The sequence below is a fragment of the Hippoglossus hippoglossus genome, chromosome 1 (genome assembly GCF_009819705.1).
Source record: "Hippoglossus hippoglossus isolate fHipHip1 chromosome 1, fHipHip1.pri, whole genome shotgun sequence".
In the NCBI taxonomy this organism is placed as follows: Eukaryota; Metazoa; Chordata; class Actinopteri; order Pleuronectiformes; family Pleuronectidae; genus Hippoglossus; species Hippoglossus hippoglossus.
Genome location: NC_047151.1, coordinates 26757740 through 26775330, shown reverse-complemented (window position 1 = coordinate 26775330; position 17591 = coordinate 26757740). Strand labels below are relative to the sequence as shown.

The window sequence follows — 17591 nt, the reverse complement described above, 5'->3', positions numbered from 1 at the left end:
GGCCACGTGGCTCCTGGACGACCTCCCTATGTGTTCTGAGTGAAATACTGTTGTTGCAGTTCATCAGTCGTCCTCAGGGGCCCCCCTCTCATCGCCCCTGTCTGCTGTGCCCACCCTGCTGCAACGCCCCTGATGTCTCATACACAATATTAAAGTATACGTCTGAGTGAGCAGGAAGTGAAGGTTCACCGCTGCTACGTTCACGTACGTGTGCGTGATAAAATAATGTGCCACCATCTGATGTCAGGTCACCTTTAACCCAAAATATACTACAGCCATTAGCTATTGGTTGTCCCTTTCCTCTGGATATAACACATTTTTAGTACCGTGGATTCTTTACATATATTTCATATTGATTATCATTTACAGTAGTAGGTGAAATCAGTGCTGCAGTTTTATGGAAAACAGCAGAAAAGTGCCAGATGACTATAAATGGAGCTGTTAGACCTATTATCTTCAAACTGCTCGACCAGTGGGGCTGATTCTCTTCTTCTATTCAGAGTGGTTTTAAAATTCCGCTACGAGGAAGAGGTGGACGATTTTAAAACATTCTCAACATTAATATTCTTCCCCAGACTCACACCAGTTACTTAACATTCGGAGAGAGTGGTAAAAATGTTATGAAAGGGAGAAAAAGAAAAGAGGAAACGTCACCACCACTCGATTGTTATTTACCAGCGGCTGCTGTTTAATTGGCTGATTACCCCAGGGGCCACTCAGCAGTGCCTGGGCAGCACTACAGAGGGCAGAGGTCGACGGGAGGAGGCCGAGGATTAAGTTAGACTGATCTAATTAGTCTTCATCCTCCTCGGTGGGGAGTTAAGAGGAGCTGGTGCAGCGAGGACAGAGAGTTTTATAATTTCCTCTGAATAATAAGAACACAGGAGCTGAATGAGTGTGGAATTAAAAAAGGTGAGTGAAAGATAGAAGTGGAATCAGATTGACTGTCATTCAGGCTGAGTTGGACAACAACAGGACGGTTAATGACACACACGCATATTGGAATTAAGTGAAATGACAGAAGGACCAATGTCAAATCATTCTAAGAAGTTAAGCTAAGTGGTTAAACTGATGAAAGTGATACATGGGAAATATCTCTCTTAGCGTTTTTTTTTATTCAGAGCTGATCCCATGTCAGTGCAGCTCAACTCTTCCTCTAACATTTCACATTAAAAGCGTGCGGGACAGGGAGAGGCCTGTTGAGCCGCTGTGAGGACATGGGGTTAAAAGTGTGTGTGTGTGTGTGTGTGTGTGTGTGTGTGTGTGTGTGTGTGTGTGTGTGTGTGTGTGTGTGCGTACCTCGTGCTATCCTGAGCACCCTCATGATCCTGATGATGGTGGGGTTGATTGGGAGGGAGGCATTGATCTCAATCTCCTCCAGGGTGATGCCCATCACTGAGAGCAGCACAATGGCCAGGTCCAACTGGTTCCATCTACACACAAACACACACACACACACACACACACACACACACACACACACACACACACACACACACACACACACACACAGACACACAACACACACACAGAGTTTAATCTACATTAATCTGTAGAATCTGGTGCAGGTGAAACCATCAAACAGCAGAATCAGCAGAATGAGTTTGAAGTCTTCTCTTGGTGTGTGTGTGTGTGTGTGTGTGTGTGTGTGTGTGTGTGTGTGTGTGTGTGTGTGTGTGTGTGTGTGGCTCAGGACGTCATGACCACACACATCAGTGTCAGTGTTATGTTAATTTACAAATTAATATTCATGTCCTACATCAACTTTATGCATAATCTGCCTGATTGTCCCACGACTGACTTGGCAGAAGGAAACACGTCACAGCCCAACACTACCTGGAGGCCCGTCATGAATATTTATGCTAATACGATTAGAACATTTTCAATACTATGCAAATGTTGCAGCTCCGGATGCATCACTTCTCGTTTGTTCACTCGTCTGTTGCCATTTGTGTTTGGAACTGGGCGGCTGCACGTGCATGACATGACAAATTAAGTCATCATCTGATCCACGATCCAGCCGCGAATACAGAACACGGTTTATCACCACTACAAATATCTGCCATTTAAAAACTACAGACCAAGACCTATTTAAGTGTCTAGACACAAATATCTACGTGAATATATTTCCAATAATATGATGGTAAAAACAAACGGTTTGTGATAAATTCAAAGTGTAATGGTACAAAGCTGACGATGGTCTCATGACTGAAACAAACACATTTCTTCAGTTGAAGTTATAACTGAACCCAATGTATCTTTGAAAGGCTGAGTTCATGAGTGCAAACCATAGTGCAACACAAATTTTGTGTTTGTGTAGACGGCAAATGAAGATGAGAGCTTTACAAAAGTGAAGCCAAATCATCTCTATCGCCCCCTAATGTCTGGCTGCAGTATAGGTTAAAACCCTGCCTCCTCCATGTTAGCAGATGAGACAAGGACCAAACTAAAAAGTCAAAGTACACGTGGAATACATTTTCCTACACGATGGATTCTGTCATTTTAGGGTAAATCTCATCACACTGATGTTTGTTAAAGTGTTTGGGTTTAATCAGTTATTTCAGGATATGAAAACAGGTTGAAACGTCAGTCGACAGTTGAGACTGGGCACATGTTTCTGAGGCCTTTCGCTCCACGATCACCGCTGCACACACTCCGACTCAAAGTGATGTCAAAAGTGTTTCATTGGTTGTTGCTCGAGGACTCAAGCCTCCGTATACAAAACTGTTGAATTTCATTATGCACCCTCTCTTTTCTTTGTTCAAGAAGTTCTTGTCTGTCAGGAGCATGTTCTTCCAGGTGTTTGAATTCCATGCTGAGCAGTTTCCAAATACAACATTTTGAATTAGACCGACTCTCATGTCACTTGGTCAATGGCTGTGCAAACTACCTTTAGTCAAACATAACACAGTGTGATGTGACCTCTTGGCTGGGAAGCACGCTCGCTTAACAAGCTTTCTGAAAACATATTCCCTCCGATTCTTTTCAATCTAGAGAAGTTTCTTTCATTTTCTAACTCAATTTACTGCAAAATTGCTGCCTAGGGTACGTTCCTCCACAGTTAATGTATCTCGTCGCAGAAAATATCTCAGTTGACAGGGTGCAAACACACACATACACACATGCACACAACACGAGGTCGCCGTACAAAGCCGGGGGTTTCCAAAAACAAACAAGGGCAGGAAGGGATGGAAAAGACAAAGGGATGGAGAGATAAAGACATGAATTAAAATGAAGGACAGAAGCTATAATATGGCCATTCATTATTCTGTTCATATGAAGAGAATAAGAGAAAGAGGGAGAGACAGAAACAGGGAGGAAGGCAAAGGACGTTGAAATAGCATCGGAAGATTGGGAAGGGGGAAAATAACCAACAGCAATTTCCTCCGGCAGACCCGCAATTCTTTAAAAATAGATCGCAGGCTGCAATAATAACATCTACATAGTAAGGAACCTCGAATAATATTCACCGGCGCCGTCACAGCTGCTCCCCCCCCGGCCTGAGCACAGGGCTGAGAAAAGACCTTCCTCCTGGATTGTCAGGTGAAGATATTAAAATCCACCTGCTCAGCCTCAGATGTGAGTCTTTTATTTATCCAACACACAGGAACGCTGGTTATTTCTACAACCAGGAAGCAAACTGTGTTTTATTCTTAATCAACACAAAGAGGAAATATCAGTTGATGATTCAAAAAGGATTTCACGTGTTTCTCCTGTCGATTCTCAGAGCGTACGACAGGTGGCAGCTGTAACACAACAAGCTCTGTGCTCGGAAAATAATCTTTCAATATGCACATTCACATCCCAGGGACATGTGCGCTGTGCACAGATTCATATGGAGGTACTCGTGGGTATTGAAGTTTAAAGCCAGACATCACTGTTATGTGGAGCTTCCACTCTGAAGCTGCCTCATGAAGAGTCAAAGCAACACGATGCAAACTGTTTGACCTTAAAGCAGCAGCTTGATTGAGTGAGTGTGAATCTGGAGAACGTTTCCTCTTTCATTTCCACTCCTTCTCCTGTGAGAAGAACTGACTGAGAGTCGCAGCCTCAACTGCCAGATTCAGCTCCAGCAAGTTGAAGAGTGAAGCTGAACTGTGGATCAGTTAAAAAGACTCAGAAGTTACTAAAAACCAGAGTTTATCTCCAATATTCAGCAGGAAAACTTTGAAAATATGAAGTGTTTGGTGGATTTGTTACAGCAGCAGCTTCTTTGTTCACACACATCGGCTCGGAGCGTCTCCTTCCTACCTGTCCTTGAAGAAGCGTCGGAAGCCGAAGGCCACCAGTTTCAGAGTGGCCTCGATCACAAAGGTGGAGGTGAAGAAGTAGTTGCAGTACTTCAGCGTAGTCTCCAGAGACTGAGGCAGGAACGAGGGTCAAAGAGGGACAGCGGTTATAGAAGAAAGAGAAGCAGAGACAGCAGCTGTGACACTCAGTTAACAGACAGTTCATTTCCTCTGTCTCGATTATCTCCAGTCTTACCAGGAAGAAACTAATGACTTAGCAGAAACACTTCTTTGTCTAAAGTAACTGGATTTGTTAAAGAATTACAGGAACAGAGGATATTTGTTATACCTGCTGTTGCTACCTGCTCGTCCCCTTTGTGGGAACACATGCAGCTCAAGTTAAAACTACACGCTGTGCGGACGTCTGCCTGCCCAGGACTGTAAAAACACGCAAAAGAGCGCACAACACACACACAGACACCGAGTTTACTGTTACTATGAGAAGTGTGAAGAGAACCCGAGATCATACGAGAGTCAAGATTTAACTCCGATTCTATTTCTGCCTGGAGAGCGTCTCTGCCTCTGAGAGACATTTTACATAACCAACACCCTGGTCTGCGGCGTGTTCGTCTCCCAGCGTGCGGATGAGTGTTTTGCTCGTTGGCTGTTTTTGCTGCTGATTCAGAGCAGCAGGTTGGCAGCCGGCCTCCGGGGGGTGCCCACTTTTTAAAAATCCAGATGGTGCATCAACCACCTACTCAGAAGCCCCTGAACAAGTCTGCTGTGTCTCACTCTGACGCCCACGCCGCGGCGATGCCTCCAACTCCAGCAAGAGGGGGCGCTCACCTGCGGCTGGCTGTAGTGCTCCAGGGACATGGTGATGACATTGATGCAGATGATGAAGGTGATGACCAGATCCAGGTAGTGGCTGGTGCACAGAGTGTGGATCGCCAGGCGGGTGCGGCCGTAAGAGGCGTAGTACGGCAGCTTCTGGGCCTCTGCGGAGAGTTAGGAAGGAAGAGGGGAATAAGGTCAAGTGGGGGATTCGGATCAATGAGAAGGGAGGAGGTATTGATGGAAGATTTATGTACTGATGTATTTATGCCCAAAGGGGAGAAAAAACAAGGGGCAGAGCAAAGAATGAAGAGAGAGTCAAAGACGTGTAACTTCAAATATTAAGTAATAAGTCTCGTGTTCTGTTTTCTGAACATTTACAAGAGAAGATATGATTTCTCAAGGTTTATTAATATTATTTCTATACAGCACACTTTCTGTTCGCTCCTCCACTCTCCTTCTTGATTCATTAGTTCCCTCTGGTCCTCCACTCTTTTCCAGAAGGACTCCTATCCTTCATCATCTTGTCCCTCGAGGTTCAGGTGTCCCATCTGTCCTCCTCTCTTCCATCTATCCTCATGTCCCTTCACTCCTTCCATCTGTCCTCCTTCTCACCTGCTCTTTAGCTCCCAACTTTCCATTTCCTCTTTCCTCACGCACCAATCTTTCTTCCTAATCTTCTACTTTTCTGTTTTTCCAATCTTTATTTTCCCCACTCCCTCTCTTCCTCCTCCCTTCTTTCTCGACCCTCTTACTTCTCCTCTTTTTCTCCATGCGGCGCTGGCGTTTCTCCTCGCGGCGCTTGGCCTCCTCCACCTCCTGGTGCTGCCGACACTTGTGGAAGTTCTCCACCACCACGCCCACAAACATGTTGAGGACGAAGAAGCTGACGATCAGGAGGAAGGAGATGAAGTAGAGCAGCATCCAGGGATTGTTGTTGGTCTGCGGCTGGAAGTCAGAAGAAGAGGGGGGGAGGAGGAAGGAAAAGAAACAGAACGGAGAACAGAGGATTTATGACAATACGCTGTTAAAGTACAAAATGAACAAGATCTTTTTTAATGTATCGGGATAATCTGAAAGATGCTTTGTGGAAATCCGTTTCTGGATTGAAATAAAGATAATCTACATGACAAATTTACACGTCGACCTCTGATGAAGTCCAAATGTCCCAGAGCTGCCCTGAGGGGGACAGGGAAACAGAGGGACAGGAAGGAGAGCGAGACAATGTGAGGGAGAGACGGGGGGGGGACTGGGTGAGTGGGTAGATATCGGAGGGAGTCATTACCAGACAAAAATCAAGCTCAGATGCAATAAAACCGGAGATGAGAGTGAGATTTTCAATTTGGAAGCGTGTGGAGCGTTGAAAGCGTTGGATTAGTCATTCAGAGCCACGTTGGACCGCAGCGAGGTTTCTCCCCGAGGAGGGGAAACTGAATCATCCCGAATAATGCCCCCCCCCCCCCTTAATAGATTCTTTAATAGATTTTCAAATAAAACCGATCCTAAAGGGAATCTGTTCACTTTGCAGCAGCTTCCGTGCACTCATTTGCATCGTGTCATTGGACTTTGACATCACACGTGTGCACGTGTGCGTGTTTTGTGAGGGAAAGTTTACTGGGATTTCTCATCTTCTCTGAACCACGATACATTGAGTACTAGTACTGTAGTGCTACTATTAGGATTAGATTGGGAATAATGTTTATTTTACAATGTAGGAAACAAATTGGTGCCTCTTACGCACACAGACTGTAGATACAGAAGTACAGCCACCAGGGGGCGGAGCCGCGGTAGCAACGTACCACTGATACAAGCCCTCGGCCAATCGTGAGTCAGTCTCGGCTGTCAATCATGACATTTCATCTTGTTTTCATGGAATCAAACGTCTATTTAAAATCAAACTTACCAGAAATAATTAACATTGCATCACGATAAATGTATGAACTGCAGTCAGTGATTTGGATTCACTTTTTGGGAGCTGTCATGTGGTCCATCATTAACCCTGCATCCTCCATGTTAGTGTACGGGACATGGACCGAAGGTAAAAACTCAAAGTCCACGATAATAAATGATTCAGAAGATGGTTTCTGTCATTTTACGGTGAGCACCAGAGGCAGTTTGGACTGAGGCTGAGACACATGGTTCTAAGTCTGGTCAAGTTTTCCACTCAAGTATTCAAGGTGCAGTGTTTCTGTCCTGAGCCCAGAGAACTTCTCTCCTGATTCTGAGTGAGTTTTGACGGACTGATGGTGGAATATTATATTTTCAAACTTGTTCTTCTGCAGTGGGATCAATGTTGCACGGGAAGAAGGAATAAAATATGACAGCAGCAGTTTCCACAAGTTTGAGTTGAGCAGAATACTGAGCCTGAAGGAAAAGCTCTAAAGTTTGGATTCGTGATTCAAACTTCAGCTACAATCGGAACTTTAAGCAGCCCACTACAGTTCAGTCTCTACAAGTCTGCATCATTTGAGGAGAGATGCAGATTTTGAAGGGGTTTCTGATGCTCCTTTGGTTCTGTTGGACACAGCTGAGCTTCTATCAGGAAGCCTCCAGGAGGAGCTCATCCCACTGGGAGGACGTGATGGGGCCGAGCAGATCGAGGGATTTCATATCCCGTCTGGCCTGAGGATGCGTGGGATTCCCCAGAAGCAGCTGGACAATGCAGTTGGAGGAACAGGGCTGTGGGGGGGGCGACTCCGCATCGGGTGAGTGGCAGAAAACGGATGGATTTACAGTTTCTGTGTGTCAGCGTGGGGCTGTGTGTGTGTGTGTGTGTGTGTGTGTGTGTGTGTGTGTGTGTGTGTGTGTGTGTGTGTGTGTGTGTGTGTCCACAGTGTGAGTCTGTTGTTACCTGCTGGTCAATTCCCACCGCGTCCAGGCCGTGGTACATGATGTTGACCCACCCGTCTTTGGAGGCCAGCACGAACAGGGACATGAGAGCCTGGAGAAGGGAGGGAGACAGACACACAGACACATATTAGACTGTATTTAGACCCAAGCTGGATGAGTTTCAGATTTTTAGCTCTGCCACGAGGTTGGTTTGTTTTTCCAACAGGATTACGCAATAACTACAGAACTGATTTCCACAAAACCTGGTGGAAGGAAGGGACAGCGGTCAGGGAAGAGCTCATCAAATTTTGGTTTGTCCCTTATTTCTCAACATTGAACATTAAGACGTTATTTTGACCTTATAACCAATTTCCCAAGAAAAGAATTCACGGATCTTGATGGAAAATCATTGGGCGTGTTTAAGGGAATGAAATCTTTGAATGTGCATCAAACATTTATAAAAAAAGGTTAGGGGGTCTGATATCTTTGAGTGTTTGAAATTTGGTGCAGCTCGTTTGAATTTAGGGCCTTGAGGGGGGGGGGCACTTTACTGAGTGCTGTTCTAGTTTCTCTTGCACGACACAGCACAGGGAAACCTACATTCTATTCTATAGAGTGTCCAAATCATTCTCAGTGTTGATGAGCCTCTGCACGGTTGTTTGTGCAAACTTTCCAGAATCAGCACGTTCTAAACAATCGAGGCAGAGTGTCAGTGACGTCTCCTTTCTCTTTCTCGTACCTGTCCGAGGTTGTCAAAGTTGTATTTGTGGTGAATCCATCGATAGTTGGCAGCCAGACAGTCGGATTTGTTGGTGATGTTCTTGACGTCGAAGCCCACACAGTAGAAGAACTTCCCTTTGAAGAGCTTGGGAGGAAAACACACAGCGAGAGGGAAGTGAGAGGCAGAAGCACACAGAGATAAAATCTGACGAGGACACTTCTCACCGCGTTTTGAAGTAATTTCATAATTAGCGTCAGTAACTAGTGTGTGGGTGAAACTATCAACAGTTTGGTTTCCCTCCTGAGACAATGCGTTTCTAATTCTCAATCACGTTGACCACATCAAAGACAGGAGTGAGTGAAATAATACATGACAGCGCACGCAGAGAGAATAACAACGTGGGGGGGGGGGGGTGTGAGGGAGAACAGACGCTAAAGAACACGTGCTGCTGCGCTAACTGAATAAAAATGTGAAAAACCAAGTGAGCTCTATGTGAACAGGCCTGTAAATAAGGTGACAAATGTAAAATAGTGGATATATCTGTGGTTTAATGACAATGTAGTGAAGGAGACTAAAATTGAATACAATTAATACAAGTATGAATTGACCGACTATATTTCTTGATGTTACCTTTGTCAAAGGTTCGACAGAGGAAGCAGATCCAAGATTTTATTTCACTTTCGTTAACGTTGTGAGACATTTTCCTCGGTTCGGAGAATAATTCCCGGAAAATGAAAACAAATCTGACATATGATTTATGATTGAATCAAATTTGATGCCGACTCAATAAAAATCTGGATCGAGTGAATTTAAATGTAGTTGAACCTTGGCAGATATGTGCACTTCACTGAGTGCCATTTTATTTTCTTATTTCGTTAGTAATCAATAGAGCTAGAAAACCTTTGAAATATTTGCACTCTGTGTATTCCTCTTTTCAAATGTTTCATATTGATATTCACTTTGGATTTTCCAGTTTGACATTTTGAGATAAATAAACCATAATGTTCTAATCCTCAGTTTTTTCCCTTCTGTTTATGGATGTGTCTGATCTCAGTACATGTAAATACGATATGTTGATAAAGGAGGTTTATGCTCCACAAGAGTTTCAGGTCGAACCTCCATCTGAGGCCCATGAATTCAAAAATGAACATATTTGCCCGTGAAGGATCGATAAGGTTGCGCGAAGCTTTTGCTTGAACGCAGCTTGTTCTTTGTTTTGGTAGAAAGACGCCACCACCTGTTACGTCTCAGCTTGTTTCTCCTCGGTGCCACTTCCTGTTGGATCCTGCTCTAATTACCCTCCTCAGCCACGCAGTGACAGTGGGGTTTTATTATGGGTTCATGGCCGTCTCACCTCATGTTCACCTGTTACTGTTTAATCACGTCTAATCTTCCATCTTGTGCTTTTTTCTTTCTGCTTTAAATTGATGTTCGGAGCATAATTGGGACCCGGACAGAATATTTTGACCCACTTCAATTCTCATGTCGAGGAAAACGTAATGGGGCCGTGGTGAGCACGGGGGTCACGGTGTTAGGTCACATTATATCTGCAACAGGCCCAATTCAAGTGTTTGCACAGAGAAGTCATACATTGTTAAAGGCTCGTGATATCCCACGATTAATAAGAAAGAGAACAGAGACAGCACACAAATCCATATTTGATGATGTTTACCTGAACGCCGAGGATGCCGAAGATGATGAAGAAGGCGCAGCAGATGAGGACGATGTTGCCGATGGGTTTGAGGGACGTGATGAGGGTCTCGACTACCAGCTTCAGGCCTGGAGCCCGGCTGATCACCCTGAAGGACAAACACTAAGGCTTTAAAATACTTTGGAACAAACTCCCACTACATACTCTTAAATGCAACCTCTGTCGACACATTTAAAAAACAACTATTATTTTACGGATCATTATTCTACGCCCAAAGTGGGAGGGGCTTGTCCGGCCAACCTGAGAGGACGCAGTGTCCTGAGCAGCCTGAGGACGCGCAGCACGCCGAGGATCTTGGCGCCGCCCGCCATGGACACCACGATGTCAATCAAAGAGACGAAGACCAGGAAACCGTCCAGAATGTTCCAGCTGCTCCTGAGATAGGCCGACTCCCCCAGGTACAGACCCATGGACACCACCTGATGAAGGGAGAGAGAAAGAGACGCTGGTGACTTTGATATTCAGATTTCTTCAGCTCCTCAAACAGGCATTTCAGGGGAAGAGAGGAGATTTTAAACATGAAAGTCCGAAAAACTGGGAGGAGGAGGAGGAGGAGGAAAAGGAGGAGGAGGAGGAGGAGAGTGTGATGAAGGTAGAGAGGAGTTAAACCCAAACCCTGTTACATTTCCAAGGAGATGAAAGTCCTGAGGGAGGAGAAGAAAGACAAGCAACAGCTCCTTTATCCCAATATTAGAAAGGGAACGTTTAAAAGGAGAAGGAACAGACAAGGAGACGGACAAAGGAAGTGAAGGGAGGAGTGGGAAGGAAAGGCGATTAAAAGGAAAGTGATTCAGACGACTCGGTGGAAATCTATGACCACAGAAGAGTCTACGTTCAAAATATGACTCATGGATTCAGGAGCGATGGATTCTCAGCAAAATCAAAGTCGTCTGAGTTTGTTTGTGGAGTAAAACTTCCTCTTGATTTTTGCTGACTGTAGATTTAATTAGAATAATTCAAGGAAAAGCTTTACTGTCTAAATTCCATTCAGTATTTTGATCTGCTGACACTGCACCGTGCCCCAAATCCTCTAAAATCAGACTCTTCTCATATTCAAGAGGTGAGTGTCCTCTCTGGTTTCCAGTCTGTCACCTTCGACCTGCAGCTGTATCCGAGGTTTCCCTCACTGAACCGGAAAGGGAATATTGTACGAGAAAGGACGATGAAGGTGGGTGAGGCAAGGGAGACAAATAATGAGAGAGCGATCCGTGAAATCAGGGGTGTAGGCCTGAGAGAAAATTGTACATTTCAAGACGAAGAAGAGCTCAGAGGAAAAAGTTATTCAGCAGATGTTTGCGTGCGACATCATTTGACAACTGCCCGACAATTTCCACGGCAATAACAACGAAACAGAACGTGAGGCAGGCTCATGTACGGAGGCCCTGAAGTCCCAAAATGTGATTGATTTGTCCTTTTCACTACGTTTTGCACACAAAATAATTATCGTGCATGACAAAGTTTTGAATTATGGAAGCCCAGAGGTACCAGTTGGTAATATAAAAAAAATATCAAGATGATGTAAGATGATGGTAGAGGTGTGAGTGATTTCCTAAATCTATACGTGTTGTCTTTATGTTGCAGCTTTGATGTACAGCAGTGAAAAAGGATTTGTAAAGTGTTGAAGGAGATTCTGCTCAGAAAACACATGACATTCTTCAGCCTATCTATCGCTGCAGCTCCTCTTTTCAGCCTCTGTCACAAACACTTGGTTTTAGCTCCTGTCTCTTAAAGCCCCCCCCACCCCCTTCCTGATAAAGCAACTTTTCAACTTCCCAAAAATCCTCTAACACATTAGAGGAAAGCAACACTGATCATATTTCTCCTTTAAAACATAAAAAAAACCTCCCTCCTGTGATATCAACACTTCTACGTCACTGATCCATGTGCTTTGTTTTCCCCAAACAACACCGTCATCATTTCTCTTTACAGAACATCACACTTTCTTTCAGCCGCGTCAGATACAAAACATTTCCACCATCTGTGCAGAATATTCCGCAGCAAGGCGAGTTGATGAATGTTGACATGTTGAAATTTTAATGAGAAGTTTCTGGTCTCCACTGGAAACCGTCGACTGCAGCTCTCGAATGCTAAACAGGCGACTTTCCAAGAATCAGGCAGTGATTATTTTATACTCTGTGGATTTTACAGTTTTCTTTTACTCAACTGAAAAAAGACAGAAGTCGTTAACCTGCGATTACATATCGGCAATAAAATAAGTTTTCCCTCATGACGCCATTCTGAGTTAGAAATGCTCGAATCAACTCTGCTGGAAAAACCTCGAGAACATATTCCACCTGTGAACAAACAGCACGACTGTCGCCGCCGTAAATCAAAGTGAGCGGCGGTGGCAGCGGCGGCGGAGAAACGTGATAACAGATACAATCACACCAGCCGCTGTCACCGAGTGCTAACTCTGAAGGAAGCAACGTCGGTGGGAGAAAAAAGCACAAACACAATATGAAGAGCAGGAATGAAAAGGGGGTTTGAAATAGAGATGAAGTGGGATGAAGAGAGAGAGAGAGGATCAAGGGAAGTTCCACACAGTCTCTCCACAGTTCCACACAGTCTCTCCACAGTCTCTCCACATTGTTTTGACAGGTAACGTGGACAAAAACTTTCAGTGTACGAATCCTCCGTCCCTGCCGGCGGGATTTCGAAGCAGCTGCGAGTCACCGTCACATTCCACCAGATAAAGTCTTTTGTCATGTTTTGACAGGCTCGACTTATAATACATCTGTTGGTTATTAATGGCCCCCGGCTCCACCGGGGCCCCTGCGGGAGCGTCTGAGTGCCGCGAGGCCCCTCCACTACGCAGATCAAATATCACCATGATAAAACATGATGCATGGGAAATCTATAGTGGGTCGATGCCAGCGCCGCGGCTCTCACACCAGCAGCCGCCCTTTGGGCTGACAGGGCGAGAGCGTGTCACATTAAACTCAAATGTAAATTAAACTCTAACAGCATCTGAAATTTCACCGAGCAGAAAATGTGGCAATGATTGCTCCTGTCGCTTCGGAGTTGTTTTTGTAATCTGATGTTTGAGACTTTGTGAAAAGCTGCACATGGACATGACCATAATTAATCTGTAGATGAAGTTAATCGTACTCGGAAAATGTGAGTAATGCTTTAGTTTCTTTCTTTTCAATTTAAAATATATATTTCTAGTGAAAGTTTGACATTAAAAACATTACATTTTTCAAAGCAGCATTTGTGAATTATATAAAAAACTATATATAATATAATCAAATAAAAACTTGACTCTGGGCCAGGGACATCCATCATTAGCTCCAAAAATAAATCCAGAAGTTTACGTCCCATCACGATGCATCATCCATCATCAGTTTTCACTTTTAATTAATCAACGTGCGCATATTTTAAAAAACTTTATTCAGTGGAGATTTACTGCAAGGTCACATTTCTTTCAGCAAACATACAGTGTAACGAGAAAATGTGGCACAATAAAACCAAACGGCTTCGGGAACTTCAGTGGAAATTGGGTGTCTTGCTCAAAGTTTTAAAGAAACAGGAGCAATTCAGTTTTTTCCTGACAGACTTTCTCGGTCTAACTTTTCAACTGTGGCAGACGTCTGCTTCCAAAACGAATAGACTTTAATGGAAGAGTTCTGACTAGCTAACACGACCTGTTTGACTCATTTCTTTGTGTTATGAAGCAGAACGTTATACATAAACCAAACTAAAAAGATGTCAAATACATTTTTCTCAAAAACTGGTTTCAGTCATTTCAGGTATTTGTCATCACACTGAAATTAGTTTGACTGTCCTGTTTCAATTAGTTATTTGATGCTAGTGTCCATTCTGTGTGTTTGTCCTGTGGTGATTCAGGTTGTAGTTTTCTTTCTGAAACTGTAAAAGTGACCTGCAGTAGTTGAGCTGCGGAAAATAAAGAGCTGCTGCCGGACTCAGTCCACAGAAGCTGAAGCAAAGAGCTGCTGCTGCTCAAAGAGCTGCTGCTGCTCAAAGAGCTGCTCACCTGTTTATTCAAAGTTCAGTGGAGCTCGACTCCACAGAACCAGAATCACTTGTCGTTGCCTTTGTCATGACTGCTCCCATTGTCGTAAACGCACCGTTGTTGGGATCGACAACATGACTTAAGTTGAGAGTTCTGGTCGCCTGTTTATTCCAAGTAATATTGAACATTGAAGTATCTCTTGTCCAAATCGTCAAAGCGTGAGGCCGATAAGATGAAAGATTCTCGAGATACGCGAGTCACAGACGGACTTTCTGGAATCGTTAGGTGCAAGATGGCAGCGTTGTATTTTGGGACAATTTACCGATGGTGGGAGGGAGTGGAGACGCGTCGTCCATTCTTATTTAGAGTCCATGGTTTGGATACGTGTGTGAATGTGTGTGTGTGTGTGTGTGTGAGACAAAAGGAGGGGGTGGGGGGGGGTGGAACACAGCTCGACACGCCGCTCCCTGTTTCTAATTAGAATCCCGTGTTCAAGGTCAGACTCGCTGTGTGCAGGTAACACTGTTTACACTGATCAATACTGTGCGTGTGTGTGTGTGTTTCTGTCTTGGGGGACAAACCTGGCACCAAAGACCAGTTAACTGGGGACAGTTTGTCCAACATGGGGACAAAAGACAGATGTTTTGTGTCAGTAGTTAAGGTGAGAACAAACCGTATATAAATACGTAAGTCTTCGTAATGCCCCCAGAAGTGACCTTTGAAAACGTGTGTGTGTGTGTGTGTGTGTGTGTGTGGACAGGACGTCTGTGTGATGGAGTGTTTCTCGGAGAGGAAACTCTGTTTAATTATTGCGGTTGTTTAATTAGTGCTCTTTGGAGAGAGATCACACTGACCAGCATGCACCAGCAGCAACAAGAGGGGAGGGGGGGAGGAGGGGGAGGAAGAGAGGGAGGGAGGGAGAGAGAGAGGAGGGAGTGAGAGTGAGAGGAAAATAATGATGTAATGGTTTTGTACAACGAGAATTTGTATTTATGAGGAAATCTACAGGAGATCATTATCTTAACGCTCCGGCAATGAGTTGTCGTTCAATAAAAAATGCAAATAATTAAAAGAAAATGATGAATACCAATTAACAAATGTGCATTTAAACAGAGAGCGATTATTTCCTCATTGTTCCCAACACACGTGTGAATTTGTCAGGCTGCTATCGCTAATAAATGATTTAGTCTTTTATTCTTGTTTTTACTGAGAGACGTCAACATATTGTGCGTTTAAGAACAAGAAGAACGTTTAATTTAACTTTGGAATATTATATTTATCATTGATTATTGCCCAATGGCTTATCTTCTTGTTTATACTAATCAGGTTTTAGCTAAATATAAGTTTTTGCTTAGAACCCTTAGTAGATAAATCTCATGAATCCAATGGAATCCACTGTTAACTCCTCCTCATGTTATTTGCATGATCCCTCCTGAACAGTGAGTAACGAGACGTATGATGTTGACGCTCACAATCTGCGACTCCCGTCTGCTGCGACTCCTCCGATCGTATTTCGTGTGCGTTTTGCGGCCGAATGCTTCACGTCTGTGCCTGGGAAAACTGGCGCAATACCCTCAGTGCATTTGTCCCAGTATGTGATACTGGGCTATGCAAACTAACACCATATGACTCATGAATAATATGAATATAAATGTGTGTATTTTCCTACGTTGAGCTTCACCAGTCAGTTTTTAAATCTCCAATTAAGACTTAATGGTCGAGGTCATTTCAGGGGCAGCAGTGATATGAATATTTATGTGATGGCTCTCCGAGAAAATGCCGTATATGAAGACAAATGAGAATGTGAAGGTGCACAGTTCAAGTAATAGGTATTAAAGGGATAGTTCACCCAGAAATGACAATGCACGTGCATAAATGTGGGGGGGGGTGGAGCTTCTGAGGAACGAGTGAAGGTCGGGATATATTCTGTTTTTAGTCTTGAGTTCAAATATCAACAGAATCACTTACCTTACCTTTAATCTCCTGCGAAATAAAGGGAAATTGCCTCTACTTCTTTATTCCTATAGTAACTCTGAGAGTCAAACACCGGATGGGAGTCAGAGCTGCAGCACATCGACTGATCTGAGATAAGAACTTGAGTGGCAGCGGAGTGCTGGGACCACATTCGAGTGAGCTAATGGAGCGCGCCGCGGAGAGAGATAACAACGGAGCCCGAACAATTACGGTACAAACAGAGCGAACGATAGGAGACAGATACAGGACTCGGTCTGAAATTACTCAGATGAGACGCACGGAGACGATAGAAGCCATGTGACCGATTGAAAAGCCGATTGAGGCAAAAGGACGTAAACAAAGATGCTAATAGAAGGAGATGAAGATAGAGAAGAGAATGGATAACAAGGGAGGTTCAACCTGGGGCCAGATGCATATACGGGCAGATGTGAACTCTGCACCACCACAGTGCTGAGATGATCTACATATCACTGCGATACACATGTCTTCATTATCCTCTGTCATAAATAAATCACTACAGGACTTCTACCCAATGAGGAGAAGGCCCGGGGACACACGGCCTTTAATAATGGATGATGCCCTGTCTTCTTGTGGGCAGATTAGTGGATTAAAAAACAGTATGTGAGTGTGTGTGTGTTTGTCTCTGTGTGTTTGTGTGTGTTTATTGATGGGAGGTCTGGGAGTAGCTAAAGAGCGCTAGCCTTCTAATTAACTTCATTATCTATCTGGCCATCGCTAATGGGACATGTGCAACTGATTGAACTGCAGAGTTGTTGAGAAAAAGAGGAAGCGACGGAAGGAGGTCGGAGGAGGTGGAGACACTAACGGATGGAGACGAAGAGTGGAAGAGTGGAAGGACTAAGCATGGAGAGATAAAACGGAGAGAGAAGAGTAAACCAGACGGCAAATGAAGAGAGGAGGATATAAGAAAAGAGAGGAAGAGTTCCAGTAGACGAGTGGAGACGAGAGGGAGAGAGCAGATATCAGTGAGGAGGAGGAGGAGGAGATGAGATATGTACGAGGAGGTCAGGACAAGAGGGGAAAGAGAAAAAAGAACAGAGGTAATGCATAAGAAAGGAGAGAGACGAGGGCGTGATGAGAGAAAGTGAAGAAAGCGGGGGAGGGAAACAGGAGGAAGAGGAGGAAGAGGGAAGAACGTTTTTTACCTTGACAGTCATCTCCGTGACAAAAATGGCGGTGAAGATGTAGTTGGAAATGGTGAGAAACAGTCGTTCCTGTAAGAGAAGGAGAGAAGACAAAAACCTGAGAGGAGGGAAAACTCTACAGGAAGTGAGGGAAGAGGGAGAACACAGCCTGAGG

The 17591-nt window shown here is 44.3% G+C and overlaps 1 protein-coding gene across 1 annotated transcript in view; it reads right to left on the bottom strand.

Moving 5' to 3' along the window:
• Positions 1-17591, bottom strand: part of LOC117765129 (voltage-dependent T-type calcium channel subunit alpha-1I-like) — a 173146-nt gene that overhangs the window by 26994 nt on the left and 128561 nt on the right. Inside the window, exons 21-29 of the mRNA XM_034591429.1 lie at positions 17438-17506; positions 10565-10743; positions 10286-10412; positions 8632-8757; positions 7915-8004; positions 5819-6011; positions 5076-5227; positions 4252-4361; positions 1300-1433 (exon numbers count right to left, since the gene is read on the bottom strand). Of these exons, the coding sequence (XP_034447320.1) occupies positions 1300-1433; positions 4252-4361; positions 5076-5227; positions 5819-6011; positions 7915-8004; positions 8632-8757; positions 10286-10412; positions 10565-10743; positions 17438-17506 (1180 nt within the window). The remainder of the gene's footprint in view (positions 1-1299; positions 1434-4251; positions 4362-5075; positions 5228-5818; positions 6012-7914; positions 8005-8631; positions 8758-10285; positions 10413-10564; positions 10744-17437; positions 17507-17591) is intronic.